This window comes from Myxine glutinosa, chromosome 7 (assembly GCF_964187855.1).
Source record: "Myxine glutinosa chromosome 7, kmMyxGlut1.1, whole genome shotgun sequence".
In the NCBI taxonomy this organism is placed as follows: domain Eukaryota; kingdom Metazoa; phylum Chordata; class Myxini; order Myxiniformes; family Myxinidae; genus Myxine; species Myxine glutinosa.
Window position 1 is genome coordinate 70,679,459 of NC_136267.1, and position 22,889 is coordinate 70,702,347.

Sequence of the window (22,889 nt, forward strand, 5' to 3'; positions counted from 1 at the left end):
TTTTAACGTGCTGGCTCAATGGCCCAATGGATAGATTATCAGACTCCCAAGCTGGGGATTGTGAGTTGGAATCCCATCTGGGTTGAATATTTTTCCGCTTACCTTTTCAAGTCTTTTATATCGTCTTGAATAAAGTCTGGTACGATGAACAAATGCATTTTTTTTGTATTTAAAATGTATCTTGTGAAAAATGCCAGGGGCATCGAAAAGGCCCCTTTATATAAGGGTATGTGCCATGTGGCGAAGTAGAGAAATGAAAGGACATTCCATAACTTATAGAAAATGTCAAACAATAGAAAAGAAGGGACATTAAAAAAATCTTGCGTGCATGCTGTACTACCCTTGTGTTCTTAGGAGGAACCAGTAATGCTCTGGAAAAGTCCATATAAAGGGGCACCCTACATCTGGCAAATAAAATACATTTACTTCATACAGGTGTATGAATCAAATTGGTGCCACTTTATATGTTTGAACTTTTCTAGAGCATTACTGAATCCATACTCAGATCTTCACCAAACTCGAATCGATTCGGTCTTGATACACACCCAACCTGTCCACAAAGTTTTGTCCAAAATCCATCCATAACGTTTTGAGATATCGTGCTATATATCGGTTTTAGCCCTGTCGTTCAATGGTGAGGAATCACTTTAAAAATTCTCTGATCCGGATTCTGATCTTCACCAAAATTGAATAAATTCTTCCTCGTCACATACACAACCTCTCCACCAGGTTTCATCCAAATCCGTCCACAACTTTTTGAGATATCCTGCTATATGTTGTTTTTGGCCCTATCTTCCAATGGTGAATAATCACTTTAAAATTATAGTATCTGGATCCGGATCTTCACCAAACTCCAATCATTTCGTCCTTGTCACATACCCAACTACTCCGCCAAATATCGCCCGAATCCATCCACAATTTTTTGAGATATCTTGTTCACAGGCAAACAGACAGAGAGACAAACAGACCGGGGTGAAAACAGAACCTCCATCCACCTTTGGTGGCAGAGGTAATTACAGTTAAATATCTACTTATAGCTTTTAGCTATAGTCTTTGAAAGACACAGAACTACCTACTGCAAACAAGCAGAGTGGCCGAATGAGATTGTGCGTAGCAGTGTAGCAGCTGACACTGCTTGTTTGCAGTGGGCGGTTCTGTGTCTCACAGACTGTAAATAAATGACAGAAGTAGCATTTTAACTGGAATAAATCTTTGTTGTTTCCGAGCCTAAACTGTGTAATGGATGCATGGCAGGCACCCCAATTGGTCAGAATGCTTGCAGCAATTGCTGGTGTGAGACAAAGGTTCACAATCAACAGTCAAGTGAAGTGGTACTTTTTAAGATATAAAACATACGTGCTCCTGCACCAATTTCTGGTGTGAGACAAAGTTTCGTGCACGCATACACTTCTCTGATTTCTATAACTAAGCTTACATCTTATAAGGTGGAAACAAGCACACACACACACACACACACACACACACACACACACACACACACACACACACGCACATGGGCACGCACACGCACACACACACCTCCACCAATTTTAAAACAATCAGGATAGAGTAGACTGTATCAGGCGATGTTTCATCCACAACGTATTGGCTTCATCATGGCTCAATCTGAGCTCTGACACACGGCTTTGTTTTGTTCCCTTCGCAACCGTCATCTGTTCGTATGCCAGAGGAAGGAGTGAAAAGGAGCAATAAACCGTAAGCACGCTATCATCATCGAAAATGTCTGCTCAATCCGAGTTTGTAATATGGATGTGAGAGAAGGCCATACTCTACCCTTTTTTCCTACAAAATCGGTGGAGCCGTACTTTGTACATATCTTATCCAACTGTGTTTTCCCCTTAATGCACATGCTTGTGCATTCACACAAGCACATACTTCAAGATTGATGTGAACTTTTAATTCTAAGAAAAAAATTAAAAGCATACAGGTAAAGTCATGACCATTCACCTGTTTATTAACATATTCCCATGCGAAGTGGTAGTGGCTCGATAACACCTGTGTGTCGATCAATGGGCCAGATACACCATTTCAAGACACGCATTTACATCTTCGTCATTTATAAACTTAATACCGTCAGATCTTCTCTGCGTGGTTCATAGAAATGAAAATTCCAAGGTGACAAGTTAGGGATGATGGACGACTTTGAATCTCCCAACCCATCATCACAAGAGTAGATGTGGTCACATTTGCCATATGACGACGAGCATTATCACAGTCAAGTCACACTCAAAGACAGCGTACCTGTTCATCATCTGTTATTGCTTCTCACTTCAGTGAAAGACAAGTCAATGTTATACCGTGCATCGATGGTTTTCCACATAAAGACGTTTCACACGAATTCAACTATTTCGGGCCTAGAACACGATCGCCATAACCTTTCCAGCTGATGGCTAAACTTAATTTTTTTTAAGCTGGCGACTCAATTTCTCCATTCCATGCTGGCTCATTTTATCTCTGGCATGAAACGATTGTCCCAGGTCTCATTACGTGGCACAATCTTTGTCAAAAAGTAATTATTTCAATCAAATGTGAGGTCCTTTGCACACACTAATGTTAATGAATTTCAACGAGAATGAATAATTGTTTCCACACTTCCAACAATGACACCCAATTAGCGGTTAGGGTGTAGCCTGATGTTGACACAACCAACAATGGCAATAGCCTGGTGTTGCCTTAGCGGTTAGGGTGCGGCTTGGGATCCTAGGATACTGGGTTTGAATCCCGGTCGATCGCTGAATTAACGCCAGGGGGGTTGACTCAGCCTGCCATCCTTCCGAGGTCGGCAAATTGAGTACCAGCTCACTGGTAATTCCCTGTGTGTCGCAAGAGGCGACTAACAGGCTTGGCGGCAGGAAGGGCATCCGGCCATAAAACATTGCTTCAAAAAGGGGACCACGGTGCCCGAAAAAGGCCAACCCCTACTCTGCGGGGAAAAATGGCCTCTAAAGGTGGTTCAACAATGACACCCAATTATTCTGCAAATGTCAGGTATGGCCAAGAGCAATCCCACAATTCTCAAAAGTTATATGCTCAACACATTCAATGTTTGCCTGTATGGCAGCAGTCGATTGCATGTGAGTGCTCAATATCGCTTGTCTGTTTCACTAATGATTTACGTGTCTCCGTTTCACAGCACACGTGTGACATGACTGTGAGCCGCCATCTTGGTTTTCGCTTTCACTGAATGCTTTCGTCGGCATTGATATCCCTTCCTGTAAAATTTGCTCAAGGTAAACATTAACACTGCACAAAATTTCTGCAATTAACTATTATTTTTGCATATTACACAAAAAAATCCACGCCAACCTTTAAATGCCCTCACGCGTGGAACTTTTCACGAAAGTCTACAATACTTTTTGTTTTTTAAAATAAAATTTTACAAACATTTATCGTTTCTGTTGGTGCCATTTGTATGGCTGCAGCATGAGAATTGTGGGTCATGCTTTGTTCCTCTTTCTCATGGAGCATTTCTTGTTACATCCAATCAGGCAATTCCCAGTGGTTAAAGAGATGGAAACAAGGGGAGGGATTTGGAGAGGGGGTGATGTGATGGAAGGGAGATTAGAAAAGAAATAGGGAAACAAAGCCATCCATGGAATTTTTCCTTTATGGCAATAGATAAACTAAAACCACAGTTTTCATCGCATGGATTACAAATGCATGCACTACCAGTAAGGCTTCACTACTCACGATATCAAAAATGAAAATAAGGCGAGATCTGTAAAATCATGCAGGTTTTTGTGAATGATTAAAAGGGCCAAAAATTGAACGGGAAACATCAGCAAGAAAGTAAACAAATCCTTTGAAATGCATCACATGAGAAATGGGCATTTTGAATAGAAACTCGTTCAACTCGTTTGTTGAAAATCAACTCAAGAATCTCCACTTTGAAATAAATAAAGAAAACGATTCTGGAAGAAAGTATACATGTTTAAATTAATTGCTCATTTGAGAGTTTCCTTGGTCAGGAAGTCTATGGCAAGAGGTCACATTTCCGTGAGCATCCCTGAGGGTCTATCGAGGCCGCTCATGGCCTGTGGCATGATGTCCCTATCCTTAGGAGCCGTATAGCTTCCCGCCAAGCAGGGTGATTTGATCCAGCTGCTCAGAGAGGACAAGCCACATGTCCCAAGGCCATGGAAAGATCAGGGACTTAGTCCAAACTCACGTCGCCCAGGGGCCTTGTGACCTCGGACGACTTGCAGTTTAACCCACGACCTGGAAGGTCACGAGTCATTGTTTAAACAGAGGTCTGTATTTCAAGTTTATGCCTTAGGCACCTGCCTTCACAATGACATTATCCTACAAAATGGACAGGTTTCCTTTCCTTCAGTGTTCGGCTACACACCTGAACTGCAACCGATGGCTGTCAAACCATCTACCGATCCCTCCAGCTATGTAGAGCTGTTTGATCACTGGGCTTTTCCCAGCCCCCTGCCCTTCACCTTATCGAGTTTTGATTCAGTAAAAAAAATATTATCCTAAAAAACTTCGTGCAAAAGATAAAATACAGAGATTATATGCAAACAGAACAAATTCTGCCCCGCACATCCTGGATGTCTGATCTCATTTTTGAAGCAGTTTTCAGTATTTGTTTTGGACAAGATTGTAGAGCGTCGATTGCATCACATCATGACCAGGGAGTATTCTTCCCTCCCCCAAACCACAGCTACAAAATCATGAGTGAACTTTCATGAGGTCATGAGGTCATGAATCATGAGGTCATGAGTGAACTTTGTCATCTTTGATGCCAACTTAGCTCTCCTTTTTCCTCTTATAAGTGTATCTTGTCATCATTTTATTACAATCAGTTTGGCCTGGGTGCAAGATCAATAATTTAAACAGTACTGATCAAGGCAAACTCAGCACCACAAAGAGAAATAGCAAAACAACTGTTGGGCTGGAAGAAGAGAGATGGGTGCGGCTAAATGACATCACTTAACCAGAATGCAGCGAGGACAAGAGCGATTTAAAAATTTAATAAAAAGAGGAAAAGATAACGTAATCTCACCAGGCCTGAAGACCGGCCATCACCTCTGCTGCCTCCACTGAACACACCTGCTTGGTCTACATTTCCTCCATGGGCTGCCCCGAGGAGCGTTTGCACATCTCCGTGGGTGGTCAGCCCACCAGGGCCATGTCCCACGGCATGACTTCGAAGGATGTGGATCGCATCGTCTAGGCGATCTAGTCGATCCTGCATGATGTCCAGAGGGCAGAAGAGAGGTTGAGGAGATAAGTACGGTGAAATTTGACGGCCGGAAGAATCGAAAACATTCGGCAGCACTTAAGACGTTTACTAGCACACAAACTTGGCATGGCTAGCCCACCCCTTTCAACCAATTTTGGACGAGGTGATGGGATCAGACATTATCCTACTTTTCTAGGATCTACAAAACACCAAGGCAGAAATTCAAACAGCCAGTAACAGGTTTGGCCGATAGTACGAGTGTGGAGAACCGTAACAAAGTTGGTGCAAATGTTCCTCGAAGGAGGATCTGTGATTATAGGGAAAAAAAAGTTGCAAAGGTGAATACAGTAGATACCTTGCACGGATGCCGCGAAGTGTATACGGCATCCTTTAAGTTTCTGTGCAGCTCTTGCATCAACCGGTTTTTCTACAGCACGCAGTGGAAGTTTGGAAGTAGAGGTGAGGGGTTATGATGTGATTTGGGAAGAGTTGGAAGGGGGAGGGGAGGGCATGGCCAGGATAAAGGAGGCATCCGAGGTATTACAAATGGAAGCGAAATGAGGGGGAGTAAAAATTGCATGTGTGGTGAAAAAGCAAAGAAGTAAAAATAAAATGTGAGGTTAAATGGCGTCCGGGGTTGGGACACAGGAGGAGAAGAGAAGACAAGTTAAGTTTCAGGAGGTTAGCAGACTAACAATCGGACTGGATAAGTGACCAAATTCAGCAAAGAAAGCGGGATGTAAGGAAGAGTTACAAGCATAAGAGGCACGTTGCCATGATGACCACCTCCTCTGCAGTTCTGTGCAATTTGTGCTGGTTGGCCCAGCGAGAGCTGTTACACGAGGCTCTTTCTCTTCGCGATTGGAATGTGTCACTTGGCATCAAATGCACACCTCATTACAAGTCTATCCAAAAGAATGCTGCATCGCGAAGGCAAAATATCAAAAAACAAAAATAAACAGAAATGACGACATATTGCTCGCAATAACACATTTCCTTCATCGTTGATCAAACCAGGGAGGTCTCAATGTATTTCCATAATGGAGGTTTTGGCTTGAATGCGTGTGGTGACAACCCAAATGCGATCAGTGATTATAAGCGTTAATCATACGCTTTCCGGAAGGTGAGTATTTCACCCATGCCAAAGCTGCTATTATGACGCGTATGTCATTGCACTCAGACAGCTAAAATGTCCACAATTCCCCACCCCTACCCCCCCCCACCACCACCGACAACAACAACAACAACAACAGGCATTTTAAGGCCATTTTCCCTGCTAGAGCGGGGGTTAGCCTTGCGGTCCCCATGACAATCTTCTCCATTTTGCCCTATTTTCTTTATCTCCCCTAGTTAACCCCCTTGCCCACATTTCTTCTTCCACCACCTTTAGCCAAGTCTTTCTCGGTCTTCCCCTACCAATTCCCTACCAATACCAATTCCATGAATCTCCTTCCCTGCCCTCGTCCAAGCTGGCACAAAACCCACCCACCAGTGAGTGGAGAGAAGCATCATAGCTTGGTGATGACGGTGTGCGTGCAGACTGCCGACTCCACTGGCCAGACCCTGGGATCAGAAGGCAAGCAGCGGTAAAGTTCAGACAGCACTCAAAGGGAGGGGTAGAATTAGTGGGGATTATGGGGAGGGGGGGGGGCGGGTTGGGGAAGGGTGGGAGGAGTTCGACAACAGCATCAAAGCACTCTCTCCACATTCCCTACCACTAACTCCTGGCACATCCGACAATCATGTATTTTGTCTGACCAAGTAAGATCAAAGCCAAGAGACAACTCACTAGATTTCCCATTTCAACTTCTCTACCCACCCTTCCCCTTCCCCCATATCCCCCCCCCCCCCCTACTCCACCAAGTCCTGATTGAATCATACAAAATTTATCCAGCATGACAAGATGTGTGAAAAGGACTTCAAAGTTAAGGTCCCATAAAATTTGTACAAAAGGCATGAAAACAAGCTGTCCAAGATGACACATACCTACCACAAACTAGTCCTTTTCGGAATGCAAATCAACGCGTGCTTAAAAATAACACAATCCAACCTCATTTTGTAGAGGAATCGCAGATTAACGGGGGAGCTTAGCCATATGTTTGCACGACACACGCAGACACGGGCGGACATGCAAGCTGCCTGCTGGTCGCATCGTTTCTGATGGAATGTCGACGGCGATGATTCAGTGCCTACTTTTTGAAAAAAATCATGGAATCTTGTGAACAAATCACACGTTATATATATATATATAGGTTTTGAACCTGGGGTCACTCTATATAATATTACAAGCCAAGTGCTCAGATGAAAATGTTGACCATATACGAACACCAACAATAAGTAATGAATAATAATAATAATAATAATAATAATAATAATAGCAGATACTTTGATTACGGCAAGAAAAGCTACACTGCTTAACTACCACCACTTCTACCAAGCATTGCGAGTCTCTCAACGACGCAGGAAGTTGACAAGTCAGCCTGGACCATCAATGGTCAACACAAACTAGTGAAATACAAGGAGGAGGCCTGCACTCTTCCCTGGACCAGCTTCACGATTTAGAATGGCTCACACCGAGTCGCATGTTTACTGTTTGTGACAACCACAATTCTTTGTGGGTTTACTGGGCAAGGGCAGCCTTGTTATTTTTAACTCTAATAAGCAGCAGTGGCTTCAAGTCCAATTTAATTTATTCGGTGATGCCGTTATTTATAGTCGATGGAAAGTTGATGTTTGAAAGGTCACTCCCCAACTTGGGGCAGCCGAGATAAGAGGGAAAACCAAACCTCATATGCCATTTTCCAAATACACTGAAAATTCCATAAATATTTTATGCCATCCAATTTTTTTTTGAAACCAAGCAATCAAATAAAACCCAGAAAGAAGGAAGTTGGTTCATTTTACCTTTAAGTACAAAAAAACCAACTGATATTCAGTCCATTTCTATTCCGATACAAACAAACGGCACGCAATGATGCCGACCTGAGGCTAATGGCCAAAAATTCTCAAAAAGGAAGTGGTTTGGGTCTCTATGCAAATAAATTGGATGTTTGCAACACTCTTGGCACAAAAACAGAAGTGAGATCAGGAACGGGGTTATAGGACCTGATCCTCCCACGAAAAGGCTCCTTTTCAAGAACAAACCGCCGTTTTCCAATTCCCACCCCACATCCCATCTACTCCCCACCATCTTGCTTCCCCAGATGAATAATAACCAGCCACCGTTCCATCCGTGAATACCACATACGCGAGCTGCTATGTTGAGCTCTTTTGAGCAACAATGTCCTCCTCTTTGGTTTTGTTGTAAAAACGACCTTAGTCAACATGTGAAAAAAAAATTTCCCAAGGGATTATTTTGATATATGATACAATGTATGGCGCTAAGAATAATTGTTTACCAACCTGCAAATAAAATAAAACGCTCATCATTTCCCATTTCCCTTGCATCAAAAAAATGCCCCCAGACCCTTCACCTCTTCCTCGAGGGCAGCGTCCCCAGGACCCTTCCCTACACGACCCATTCAAAGCTGTCCCCACTTCTTTTTTTATGCATCACACACATAATAACGAAACCTCATCAAAACCAATAGTGAGATTGAGTGCAGTGATATGTAGCCTGATGTACTTCTGTAATGTGCAGCCATGTAGTGCCTATGTTCTTTTTATCTGCCCAAGCTGCACGCAGACAAAAATAAACAAATAAGCAAACAAATAGCCAGAGTTCTTGGGAGATGGAAACATCGAAGCGAGGCACATATATGTTTATTCTTCTTATTTTCCAGATAGTGTATAAAATTAATGAACAGCACTCCTTTTGCATCTTCAGATGCATAGGGTGGCCGAAGTTGTTACCTAGGCTATTGGGCACAATCCTGGACGGGTTGCCACTTCAACGCAGGATACTCAAATGACTCATTCTTCCCATTAAGCTGGTACTCATTTTGCCGACCTCGGAAGAATGACAGACTGAGTCAACCCACCTGGTGCGAATTCTACGGAATGACAGGAGCTTGAACTCAGGATCCTGGGATCTCCAGCCAGCTCCCTTAACCGTTAAGCAACACAAGGGTTTTATACACTATCTCGGCTTGTATAAAAACAAATCAAGGAAGAACGAGTGTTGTTTTTAGAAAATCTCTCTGGCTCAACGAGGAGGTTGTACATACGAGCATGACATGCAGGCCAAAGACATAAGAAGACGTAAATGAACCTTTTCATTAACTTCAAGGACATTTGCAGACAATTGACAGAATCGACAAAGTCCGTGTGATTTGAACCTGAGATCCCAGCACCGTGAGACAGGGGCTCAGATTGGAGCAACAAACATCATCAACAAACATCAACATCATGGCATCATCATTAACACATCTGGTTGGTGCAAGCCAACTCTTTTGTTTTTTAAGGGTTTTTTTTTTGATCCAATATGGCTGCCAGACCAGTGACTGATGATGTCACTTTTATCAAACTATATTTCCCATGGGTAGTTGATCAATTAGTTAAAGATTTGCATTGATTGGATTTGTGTGTGGACGTCGTTGGCTTTAATTATGACGTCATAATTTGACACGTACAGAACTTCATCCGATCAAGATGAAATTTATTGAGCGTCATCTGGGGATAGATTGGTGGAGAAAAAAATAATAATGATGACGTCATCGGTTACGTGTTTCGGCCGCCATGTTTGTTTTAACACAAAAGCCTTAAAAAACACTAAAACACACCCTGGCGAGGGTCTGCGATCTCTGATTGCTCTTTCCTGTTTTCCATGTAGACGTTTCAGAGATACAGAGGTGCAACCTTTTTTCGATTTTTCCAAGATGGCGCCTGTACCACGTGACATATGACGTCATAATTATCATTTTTAAAATTCCACAGGAGCCGCTCATATTCTGAAAATTTCGTGCCAATCGGACTAACAGTTACAGAGGAAGGTTTTTTTTTTTCACACTAATCAGATCAAGTGTTGTACTTGTCGAATTATGACGTCATAATTAAGGCACTGATGACATCATCATCAACATATCTTATTCCCCATGGTGAGTACTTGACAATGAGCCATGTTTCCATTTTTTCCATTGAGCGGTTTGGGAGATATAGAGGTGTAACGTTTTTCCAAGATGGCCCCTGTACCACGTGACATATGACGTCATAATAATCATTAAAATATTATACAGGAGGAGGCGCTCCTATGGTGAAAATTTCATGTCAATCAGACCAATGGTTGCCGAGAAAATGAATTTTTAAAATGCAGACACGGCACACACTTTACTTTACTGAAATGCAGACACGTACGTACGTAACTGAATGCTTACCCCGCTTTTCGCTTCGCGAGCACAGGGTAATAAAAGCTAAGTAATGTGACCTTACCTTTTCTTGCCCATGTGGGTCAAAAAACCCTCAAAAAATTGCTATGTGTACTCATGCTAGTATAATGGAAGGATGGGCAGGATAGAATCATTATTATGGAATGTGATTTTAGGGACAATCCACCCTCAAGGGCAATTTACAGGTTGTTGGTTTTTTAGTCCTAGTTGGACTTTGTCATAAACGGGGGCTTATGGATTGGGTCTCGTCTGTCTGTCCGTCCACAATCATATTTCGGTGATGTACAGACCAATTTTATTCATACTTGGCACAAAGACAAGACATGATGGTATACATATGCAGAAGATTTTGTTTCACGATGGAATCAAAGATGGCCGACTGGCGGCCATTTTAGTTGTAAAAAAAACTCTATTGAACATGTCCTCAACCATTTCTCAGACATGCATTTACCAATCTTGTGCAAATTTGGCACAAATACAATGCATGAGAGTATACATATGCAGAAGATTTTGTTTTGTAATCTGTCCAAAGATGGCCGACAGGCGGCTTTTAACTCCAAAGAGCAAAATTACTAAAATCACGGGGGCTATGACATTTTATGTATTTTTCTTCTTGTTTTTACAGCTTTTACGTTTGAAAACTATGATGAAATCACATCCAACTGGACATCAAATCATTTGTTTGTTTCCTTGAGAATGAGTATCATTGGTTTAGAATAGCCAAGTGAAGGTTTTCTTTGTTTTGTATTTCCTAACTGCCACTCACACATATGGACATACACACAAACATACACGACAAAACACAGACGGTTGGTTAGACGAGACAAACACAGCGAAGAGGAAGTTCAGTCACTTACTGGGGTACCGTACTATAGGTACCAGCGACGTCACAACAATGGTGCCGCCTTTCTCACTGCACTCAGTGGGGCATTTCCTAAAGAGAAATTTACTCCTCCCCATGGATACCAACCTATGAATTCACCACAACATTTTACTTCCAAGTATTTTTTTTCTTCTTTTATACAGAGTTGAGACTGGTGGAGGAGATCGATTACAGAGTGGTCCAAAACATAACATAACAAAAATACCATTGGGGGGGGGAAAAGGGGACCCACAAACATCAAGGCAGAGCGACAAAACAGAGGGAGAAAGGAAGCACATGGGGGAAAACCAAGAGCAAAGATAGAGGGAGAAGGACTGTGGGGGTGAACAAGCTAGGTACAGGCACAAACTTTCAATCACAGAAGGAGAAAAGACAACTGGAGAAGAAGCAGAAACTGTCATATATGGACGTGCAAAATGCCCCCGTGTTCAAACAGGTCTCTTTCTGTTTCCCGGAGTTACGTCACAGTGCAAATGGCGTGGACGTGAAATGTCAAATGGCCCTGTATGCCAAGAGTTAATAAATGTACTACAATTGATAAATGTACGTTAGCTGTCGATTCTGTTGAGTTACATTACATGGCGACGAAGGTAAACACCTAGAGCATGACATATTTTGGTCATATTGACAAATTTTACACTCATGGGGGAGAATTTTGACACATTCTGAGCGGTTGTCTTTCTACTTTGAGGCGAACGGCGTCACAACGGAAGTGCAGATGAAAGCCGTCTTCCGTTCTTTTGCGGGGGAGAGGCATTCACACTCGTTAAAAACCTGATTTATCTCCGCACAATCCAGGAGCTCACGTATGCAGAGCTCAAAACCGCTTTGAAGGAACATTGCAATCCGTCTCCTTCAGTCATTCTGAGTCGGTTCAATTTCTACATGTGCAGACAGCAAGTTCAGTCGATCGCAGACTTTATTGCAAACCTCAAAAAAATCTCACATCTGTGTGAGTTTGCAGACACGATGAATGACATACTCCATGATCCCTCGGTGGTCGGCATGTCCGATGACTGCACCCGCAAATGCTTACTTGCTGAGAGAAGGCTGACGTTCCAAAATGCCAGACACCACCATTTCCATGGAAAGTGCTGAACACAACCCTTCAAGCATCGATGCTGGCTGCTCGCTTGCCTGGTACCAGCCCTGCTGTGAATCAATTACATCATGATCAGCTGGAATAATTGGAACAAGTCTCCTCGTCAGAAGCCAGTGCAGTCTCAAACCCACAACAAATGGTTCCGGTGCAACGGAAAGCACCCTCCGGAGACGTGTTGGTTCAAAGATGCAACCTGCCATTTTTGTTTGAAAACTGGCCATATTGCTCCAGCTTGCAACACTCGCAAATGGAGGAGAGAGAAAGCTGCTGACAAGAAGATTCATCAGTTTATCAGTTCGGAAGAACCTGCGTTTGACCAGGTGAGTTCTGTTTCCAATAACTCCAGAATTGTATGACATGTTTCATATTGATTCTCGCGACAAATGTTGCAAATGTAGGTTGGTGTTGTCAACAATGGATCATTGCAAATGGAGGTCGATACTGGTGCGGCTGTTTCGCTCATCAGCGGTGCTGTCTCCAACAACGTGTGGAGTAATGCTGACCGACCCGACCTAAAACATACTACCTATGGACTCTCCACCTATACAGGTGAGAAGATTGTTCCCTGTGGAAACGGTGATGTCATGGTGGGCTTTGGTAATCATGAGTTCCACCTACCCCTGATAGTCATTCCTGGAAAGGAGCCTTCCTTATGAGGCAGGCACTGGTTGAGCGTAATTCAGCTGAAGTGGGAAAGCATTCATCAACTCCGGGCAGCCAACGCTTCTCATATGGCTACAAAAACACTCAAAAATGTGCTGGATATGTATCCGGAGGGCTTCAAAGATGAGCTTGGAACTTTGAACGGACAGATGGCTAAAGTCAGTTTTGACCAGGATGCCAAACCTCTATTTGGCAAAGCTCGCTCAGTCCCGTTCACCTTGCGGGAGTGGATTGATAAGGAACTGAATCATCTTGAAAGTCTTGGGATCATCGGGCCAATTCAGTACGCTGAATAAGCAGCACCCATCGTTCCGGTAATAGAACCAGACCAGTCCCATCCACATATGTGGAGATTACAAAATGACCGTGAACTAGTGTTTGTCATTGGATAAATATCCATTACTGATGATCGAAGACCTCTATGCTGTCTCGGCTGTAAGTCTCCTGTTCAAATACCGCATCACACCACAATAAACAACAGGTGCAGCTCCGTCCGAGTTGTTGATGAAAAGACACCTGAGATCGGTGCTTGACGATCTCAAACTGAACGTGTTGTCAAACGTCTATCAGAGCAAGCTTAATCAAAAGTTGGTGCACAATAAGTCATCCAACATTTGCTATGTCAACATTGGAGATCCAGTGTTTGCCCACAACGTGGGTGCGACGTGGTTACCGGGGGATGTCACTGAGAAGCCAGTTCCCCTGCCTACCGTCACAGTCAGTCGATAGAGCCTGCAGCTTTATCACAGCCAGAACAACAGTTCGACCTGCCACTCCCAGAGATCGTCGTGGCCGCTCTAGTTGGCTCTGATGCCTCAAAAACGTCATTAAACGCTCCACTCACTGTGGAGACTGAAAAAAAAAAAATCGCCTCAGACTGTATCCACCATTCCACTGTGACGCTCAATGCGCAAGAGAAAAGCACCCGCCTGTTTGAATCTTCAAAATTTGTTTTTCTCTGTGTTTTATTTTCGCATTGATACATACAGGGGCAGAATAATCCCTGTGTCAGCTTACTGGCCAGGGCAGAGTACCCGAGGACCACCTGTTTTTATTTGCACACACATATTTCTCCATTTAAAAAAATATATTGCTCTTGCATGTATTTCTCTTGGCAATTTTGGACTTAAAGGGGAGTATGTCATGTATGGACGTGCAAAATGTTCCCTGTGTTCAAACAGGTCTCTTTCTGTTCCCGGGAGTTACCTCAGAGTGCAGATGGCGTGGACGTGAAAAGGCCCTGTATGCCGAGAGTTAATAAATGTACAACAATTGATCGTTGTCTGTTAATTCTGTTAAGTTGCATTACAGAAACGGAACAAGGAAAACAAAAACGAAGAGGAAGGTGAGGGAGCAGGTGTAAACGTGATAACCAGGTAATACAAAGAGTTGGACATGGGGAGGGATAATAAGGGTAGAAAATATCATGGATATGGAAGGGTGTGACCTGGTATGGTGTTGAACAGTTGTGTTGAAGCCCTGGAGGGAATGATGAGACCAAACAGACAAAGAGAGTTGGATTGAACAGACACTCAATTAAAAACATCAGAACTACTCACTGCCAACATAGCCTTTGTCTGTAGCTCAACAGAGTAAAGTTTCCTCCTATGGGCTGAGTTGTCAGTATCATAATCTCTCTCATGAATTATGCGGCATCCCTTTAGCACAAAAGCTGTTGCTCTCACAGTGAGGACAAGTCGATGGTCTTTCTCTCTCTCCTCCAGTTTAGCTCCCTCAGGCACTCCCAGCACTCTGACCCTAAACAGATCCCCCAGGACGTACGCATTGTTCCAGTAATGCCCTCCTGTTTCAACTTCCAAAATCCAGCCTTGCCTCACACATCCACTCCTTTGTTCCTATTTTCTCCCTTCTTCCAGAGACAATTTAATTGAACTCTTCCCTCCAGGGTTTCAAGCAAGCAGTGCATCTCATGTCACCCCCATCCCTACCTGTAATCTTTTCTACCCCCATTGACACCACTCTACTCAACCCTCATATTTGCAGGTTATTTTAATTCTCCCCATGTCTCATCTTTTGTTGTTATCTCAATCTCTTGCTTGTTGTATCCAACTGTGGCCCCACTGTCACTATATTGCCTTTTTATACTTTGCCAACTCCCTCTCCCAGTCTCCCATGAGCCTCAATTTCTTATCCAAAAAAATTAAAAAAGGAGAACCAACAATACTTTGTTTATTCAAAGTAACTTTGTCAATTAATTTATAATCGAAAATTCAACCAGCTGTTGTACACATCTAAGGCAAGTGGCACTGTCACCAAAGTGTCAAAATGAAGCTTTTTCACTTCAAACAAAGGGTTTCTTTGGCCGTGCTTCTACAGGTTTTCACTTCTCGACTTTTATGCATATGCATGCTTCAAGTGTAATTTTCTTTCAAAACATTTTATTCACACATCTGCAAAATGGCACCAGCTGCCATAATACCCAACTTGCAACCTTGCCAAGACTGGAAGTTTTCTATTGCTCATGTACCTTGAAGAACCATGTATATTTAATAACACAGTGCTGCGAATGCCTCGTCAAGTCTGTTGATGAAATAAAGGTTCGAGCAATTATTTTGATTGCCAATTGTCCATATTCTGAGAGATAACCCATCACCACCAACTCTCAATTTAACCGAACAATTTGAATTACTGGCTACACGGTTTTATAGAGATCTAACATCGAAACAGCAACCCCTACATCGCCACCTTCCATCCCTTCAATCCTACCTCAAGAACTTGCTTAACAATGCTGACAATTTCAATTGATATTGCACAACTTATTGATATCAGCTTAATTTGCTCCGATAATTATATGATAATAGTTTAGAAGAATAGTTTAGATGAACAGATTATAATCCGTTCATCTAAACTATTCTCAGAACAGTAATTGTATGGCTATCAGCTATATGTCAGTGGAGTTTGAAGAAAAGTGGTAACTAATCGAGTTACTAAACCTGCACAAAAGTATATCAACAGTTTCTAAAAAAAAAAGAAGTTAAAATGAAAAAAATATAAATGAGAACAACACTCAGTAGAGCACATAACTCCGCCAGGCTGCACAGTTTACGTTTTGTATCCCACTGATAGGCCGGATCTGCATCTGGACATCAACCATAATCTAATCGGTTTGTTCTTGTCACCTAACCAACTCATCCACATAATTCTGTCATAATCTGTCCACAACTCTGAGATATGGTGCTAAATATCGTTTTTGGCCCTATCTCTCAATGGTGAAGAATCACAAATTCTCGTATCCGAATCCGGATCTTCACAAATATCTAATCTAATCTAATCTATTCATTCATCCATGTCACACACCCAACATGTCCACCAAGCTCCATCCAAATCCATCCATAAAGTTTTGAGATATCATGCTATATATTGTTTTTTACTCTATCTCTCAATTATTAAGAATCACTTAAAATTCTCGTATCCGGATCTGGATCTTCACAAAAATCTAACCAATTCTTCATTGTCATACACACAACATGTACACCAAATCTTGCCCGAATCAGTCCAAAACTTTTTGAGAAATCCTGCTCACAGATGGGCAGACAGGCAGACAGACAAACAGACAAACAAACAAGAAGACGTCATGCAGAGCATGATAGTTGCAAAATCCACCCCTCCCCCCAAAAAACGTTGCAATGGATACATCAAATTTTCCATTTCATTAGGATTAAAATTGATGATCTTAATCAAAGCATGGGTCAATAGGATTAAAATTGATGATTTTTCAGATGAAAATTGATAGGCGTTTGACATTGAGTTGACCTTTGACCTCAAAAAGAGTTGGTTTCCCAATTCAGTGATGCACAATGTAATTGCTGTTTAACTTTCAAGTTAATTGGATGAAAAGTGATTATTTTTCAGATGAAAATGGATAAGTTTGGAAGTTTGACCTTGAGTTGACCTTTGACCTTTTGACCTCAAAAATGGTTGGTTTCCAAATTTAGTGACAATATGCAAATGCTGTTCAATTTTCAAGTCAATCGGATGAAAAATGACAATTTTAGAAATTTGACCTCAAGATGACCTTTGACCTAAAAATCAATAGGCTTCTTCCTTATGACAAACTCTACCATCTGGGGAGGTTTCATGAAGATCAGTTGAAAATTGTGACCTGAAGGTGATTGACAGACAGACAGACAACAACAACAACAACAACAACAGACATTTTAAGGCCATTTTCCCTGCTAGAATGGGGGTGTTTGCCCTGTTTTCTGCATCTCCCCTTGTTAACCCCCTTGCCCGCATTTCTTCTTCCACCACCTTTAGCCTAGTCTTTCTCGGTCTTCCCCATCCTCTACTTCATTCTACATTCATTTCCATCATTCTTCTCAACCAGTCACTTTCATCTTTCCTCAACACCTGACCAAACCATCTCAACCTGTTTCTCTTCACACCATCAATCACAGGCTCTATTCCCATCATCTTTCGCAATTCATCATTTGTCTTCCTCTCTCTCAACGATACTCCGCACATCCAGCGAACCATTCGCATTTCCACCCTTTCCAGCCTTCGTTGCTGCTCTACATTCATTACCCGTGTCTCGCTCCCATAAATCGTAACACTTCTCACACATGCAGCATACACCTTTCCCTTCAGCTTCAACGACACTCCCCTCCTCGTCAGCACGCCACTCGGTTCCTGACAGACAGACAGACAGACAGACAGACAGAATAACATGCAAGACCAACCAATATACGTGAAAAATCTTCGATTTTGCAAGTAACAAAGAAAGACGAACAGGGTTGAAAACATAACCTCCGTCCACCTTCGGTGGTGGAGGTAATGAAGTTGGAAAACTAATCATAAAGGGGTGTGGACTTTTAAGTTAGTGCATGTTAAATAGAGGAAGAAGTGGAGGTTAAGGTACTTCAAAAGTTCATGGTAGGAATCGGTTGAAAACAAAGAAGATAAATAGATTGATCGATGAAGTTGGAAAGTAAACACAGCACAGTCCGACAGGATGGTATAGGGTAGAGTCCCTGTATAAAGAGAGTTGCGCCATGCGCTGACCCGAGATTTCTGGTCACGTGATTTCGTGGCGCCATTTTGTGTCTAACTTCACCGTGCGTGAACGTCAGCTTGGTACGGGAATGTTGTTTATTGCCAAACAAAATGACTGGTTGTTCTGCTTTTGGTTGTTCAAACCAATCTGGGAAATATAAGATGTATAGATTTCCAAGTGATAAAGTCAGAAGACAAATTTGGGAAGCGAAAGTCAGACGAAAGAGCTGGAAAGCGATCGACTCCTCGAGACTCTGCCAGGTAGGCCCACGCCGCTTGATGATCGATGTTCAAAAGCAATTCTATCTGCTCGGTTTTTTTTTGGTTGTCTGTCCGTTGAAAACCCTTTTAAAGGGAAGTGATTTGTGTTTGTTTATAATCTTCAAGGAGCTGACCAAAAATGCATTTCCGTGGGAAGAACCCTGCTCAATTTTTTTCGGGTAGTCCTAGCGGACCGCATATTGTCATTAATTGATGAAATGTCCCGGTACAGTGACATTGCCTGGTCTGCGGTTGGGTAGTCTGCGGGCAATGTCACTGTACTTTTTCAGAGGGAATTAATTTTGATTTTATAGGGGTGGGAAACCCATGGTCCGTTTTGTTTTCAGTTGTCTGTCCGTCCATTCAAAACTTATTCCGAGGCAAGTTATTTTTTTGGTTTAAAATCTTTAGCCTAATCAGCCTGCATAAAAGCAATTTTAGGGGGGGACCTGCTCAATTTTTTTGCGGGTTGTGCAGCCATCCATACGTCCCAAATTTGACGAGTTATAGTTTGCTTTGTACAGTGCTCATGCGTCTTGTGAGGGGGATGCTCACTTGTGAGGAGTGAACGGAGTAGTGATGAGTCTCACTTGTGAGGAGTGAACGGAGTAGTGATGAGTTTCACATGTGAGGAGTGAACGTAGTGGGATGAAGTGTTGGTCTGGTCAGAGTGTTGTATTACGGGCAGAGTTTTCTTACGGTCTGAATGTATGAATCATGTTCTGTACTGAATGTATGAACCAAGTTTTGTACTGAATGTTTACTGTGTTGGCCTCATCGTGTTCCTGGTGAAATTAAACAAGTTATGGTGAATACGACGTCTTATCTGTGCTTTTCCATATCTGTTCGACTCGACGAACCGTGAACACTGCAGGTATTTTTTAAAAGTTTTTTCTCTGTTTAATTACGGCTTGGCGCAGTCGAAACTTAAGTGTTAATTAAGTCGCCAGCTATGAAACATATTAATCGATCAGGCAATATCCATCAGAGTTCTGGGCAAGGGTGTAGTAATAAATGAACGTTTCAATCTTACTAGATGCCGATGACGTTTTCCTTATGTCAGAGACAGAAGCTGACTTGCAGCTTGTTAAATCATTACAATGGAAATTGAATATAAATGTCGATAAAACGAAAGTTGTACACTATAGAAATATGGCAATACCACGTACAGAATTTGTTTTAAGTGTGTTAGACTATATGTCGGCTGGAAGTCCTACACCGGAATTGCTCTCGGCACCCTTTAAAAAATATTGGATATGCCCACACTCCTTTCTAAAAGTTATTAAAATTCAGAGAACGACAGCATTGGTTTGTCTTACTTATAATGTTAGCTCTTATATGCAGTGTTGGCTTGTAATATGCATTGCCATACCACTTTTAATATCACCACACAGCTCTTTTTCACGGCAATAGCTGAGTTTTTGACAAAACAAATATCACCTGTATGTAATAATAAGACTAAATATGTGTAGTAAATTTTTTTTAGCAGGTTTAGAATATATCACCCCATATCGCGAATGTACATGTATATCTAATCCGACACACTTAGACACAAAATGGCGTCCAAATTTGAGTTGACACAACTCTCTATATACAGGGACTCTAGTATAGGGGTAATTACCTTTGATTTATCTAGTCCGGGTTCGTTTCTTGGGCTGACTGTAATCTGTTGGATTGGTGTTTCGCAGGCAGGAAGTTTCATTACAAAGTGTGCCGTATATCGGATGGATCTAAAGCTGGCAATATTTGGTGGACATTAACAATGCCACAGCGTCCTTTGACAAAGAGAAGGTGAGTTACCATCGGCACAACGGTCAACTTCAAAATTCCCGCCCGCTTCAGTCAAATGTCAGGCCTGGCCAGCCAGTTTTTGAAAGACATGGGCCAATTATACATGCTCTCTGAGTTGCTGACACCAGCTTAATGGCCGGGAGCTGGTGCAAAGATGAGAGAATGTTGATACGACACGAGCTTTATGGGATAAATGGCCTCCTTTTGTGTCAGTTTCCTTTGTGCATCCTGACACATCTGTTGAGGTCAGCAAAGCCAAATCATTTCTCTGAAAACCCATTAAAAAAAAAAAGGCTTTGCACTTGCAGAATAATCTGTTGGACCAGTGGTGACAGGTGAAGTAGAGTGTGCAGTGTCGAGAGCTGTTAATCACTCTGAGTTTTGTAGAATGCTCATTGTAAGCAGAAATGGATATGTAAGAAGGTCATGTGTGGTGGGAAACAAAAGGGGCTTTGGGACAGAGGGTGTTGAGGTCATGCTCCCAGTTAACCTCTCCCATGCTACATAACCTTGTGAAATTTAAAGCAAGCCACACATCACAACAGTTTTGAAAACATTTCAGCATTTTATGTGTGTGTGTGTGCGTATATATATACATACATACATACATACATACATACATACATACATACATATATATATATATATATATATATATATATATATATATATATATATATATATATATATATATACATATATATACACAGACTTGGCATTTAATATGGAATATTTTTTTGTGGGGGTGAACTTACTTTTCAAGATGTCTTAGAACCAAAAGTTCATTGGAATTATGTTGAAATTATTCTAGATTTAGTTAATGTGACCTTTAAAAGAAACAAAAAACACATTTGACATTTCGAAACAAATAAATTGATCCTTGAAAGTGATGTAAACTGATATCCAACTCAATTCATGGACAGTACTTTGTTAAACTTCTGTCCGTTTTCCAGAAGTATCTCTTTATTTTGCACATTAGCCAAATTTTTTTTAAACAAAAACAAAAGTTAAATTACGACTGGGATTACGGACAGTAAAACTACAGTTCAGTACTTCGTGTAACCCCCACGAGTATTCAGGAGAGCACGTACACGTTGAGGCATGCTGTTCACGAGATTTGCCAAGGTTTGGACAGGAATCGCTTGCCATGCAGTGACAATAGCCTGCTGCAATTCATGCACAGAGGTAGGCTGCTGGTCCAAGTGGTCGATTTGACGCGTTAATTCTGCCCACAAGTTCTCTATCAGATTCATATCCGGGGACATGGCAAGCCACTCCATATGCTCTACACCACGGTCAGCAAGAAAGTGTTGGATCATGCGAGCACGATGAGGCCGTGCATTGTCATCTTGGAAGACAAAGTTTCCTCGAAAGGCTGCATGAGCAAATGGAAGCAATGTTTCTTCCAGAATGGCCCTGTACTTTAAATGGTTCAGGTTTCCATTCAGAACAACCAGGTCAGTTTTGCCCCCTGCATGAAAAGCAGCACAAACAGTCACCCCACCACCTCCAGCTTGGACTCTTGGCACTATACAATCTTTGTTGTAGGCTTCATGCACTTGTCTGCGCACTCGGACGCGACCATCTTGACGAGAGACCAGAAATCTAGACTCGTCACTGAAGATCACGTGATTCCAGTGTCCTGGCTGCCATTGCCGGTGCTCTCTGGCCCACTGCAATCGGCGCTGGCGGTGTTGTCTGGTCAGGCGTGGCTTTCTCAGGGGACGCCTGGCACGATAGCCTGTTTGAACCAGTCGTTGGTTGACTAGCCTTCTGGATGCAGGCACATTTATCAGTTGCTGCCACTCAGCCCTAAGCCGATTAACTGACTTGGTACGGCCATTGCGGACTCACCGGTGCAGCTGGCGATCATCCCTCCTTGTGGTTCTGCGGGAACGTCCTGGCCTCGGTATTGGAGTAGGGACACCCCTCTGAGCATTTCGTTTCAGGATCTTTGACACTTGACCTTGAGTGATGCTATACTGCCGAGCAATAGCACGCTGTTTAATGCCGTAATTTCGTAAAGCCACCACTCCATGACAAACAGCATTGTCGAGTTGACGGACCATGTCCAGAGGAAGCGGCAATAACTTTCGGAGACGTGCAGCAGTTGTTTTCCACTAATACAGAACGCAACAACCCTTGTATACCCGACTGTGAAGCCAATCATCAAATGCACCTGTCCGTAAATTTTGCCACGCCACCTGTGATATAATCCTGTTGTTGACTTCTTGCTGCGACAGACAATCAGTGACATGGTTCTGTTTACAAATAAATCAAGAAAGTGTGAAAGAAACTCACCAGATTGATATACTGAGTTAAGAAAGTAAACCCAAGTCAAGAAAAAAAAAAAATTCCATATTAAATGCCAAGTCTGTATATACTCGTAACTGTGAGATTGTGAGACTGTGAGAAATAGTAGAAACTCCACAGTACGAGCAGGGCGTCTCATTTGCATTGAATAAATTAATCGGGAGATTAAATCAGACGCGGACGTAGCTTCAGGACTTCGATCTTTAATTTGACAAGCTTTCGACCAACAAAGGTCTTCTTCTTCGTCCTCCCCAAGTTCAACGACACAGTATATATATATATATTGTTACGTGCTCCTCCCCGACCCCCTGGTCACGGTGTACCTCC

The 22,889-nt window shown here is 42.4% G+C and overlaps 1 protein-coding gene across 15 annotated transcripts in view; it reads right to left on the reverse strand.

Moving 5' to 3' along the window:
- LOC137431315 (transcription factor 12) overlaps positions 1-22,889 on the reverse strand; it is a 263,317-nt gene that overhangs the window by 80,992 nt on the left and 159,436 nt on the right. For 8 of the 15 annotated variants that reach the window (XM_078781846.1, XM_078781845.1, XM_078781842.1 and 5 more), the window contains 3 exons: positions 6,702-6,775; positions 5,568-5,639; positions 5,033-5,218 (listed from right to left, as the gene is read on the reverse strand). In XM_078781846.1, the coding sequence (XP_078637972.1) occupies positions 5,033-5,218; positions 5,568-5,639; positions 6,702-6,775 (332 nt within the window). The remainder of the gene's footprint in view (positions 1-5,032; positions 5,219-5,567; positions 5,640-6,701; positions 6,776-22,889) is intronic. The other 7 variants (XM_078781854.1, XM_078781852.1, XM_078781849.1 and 4 more) reach the window with 1 other exon arrangement.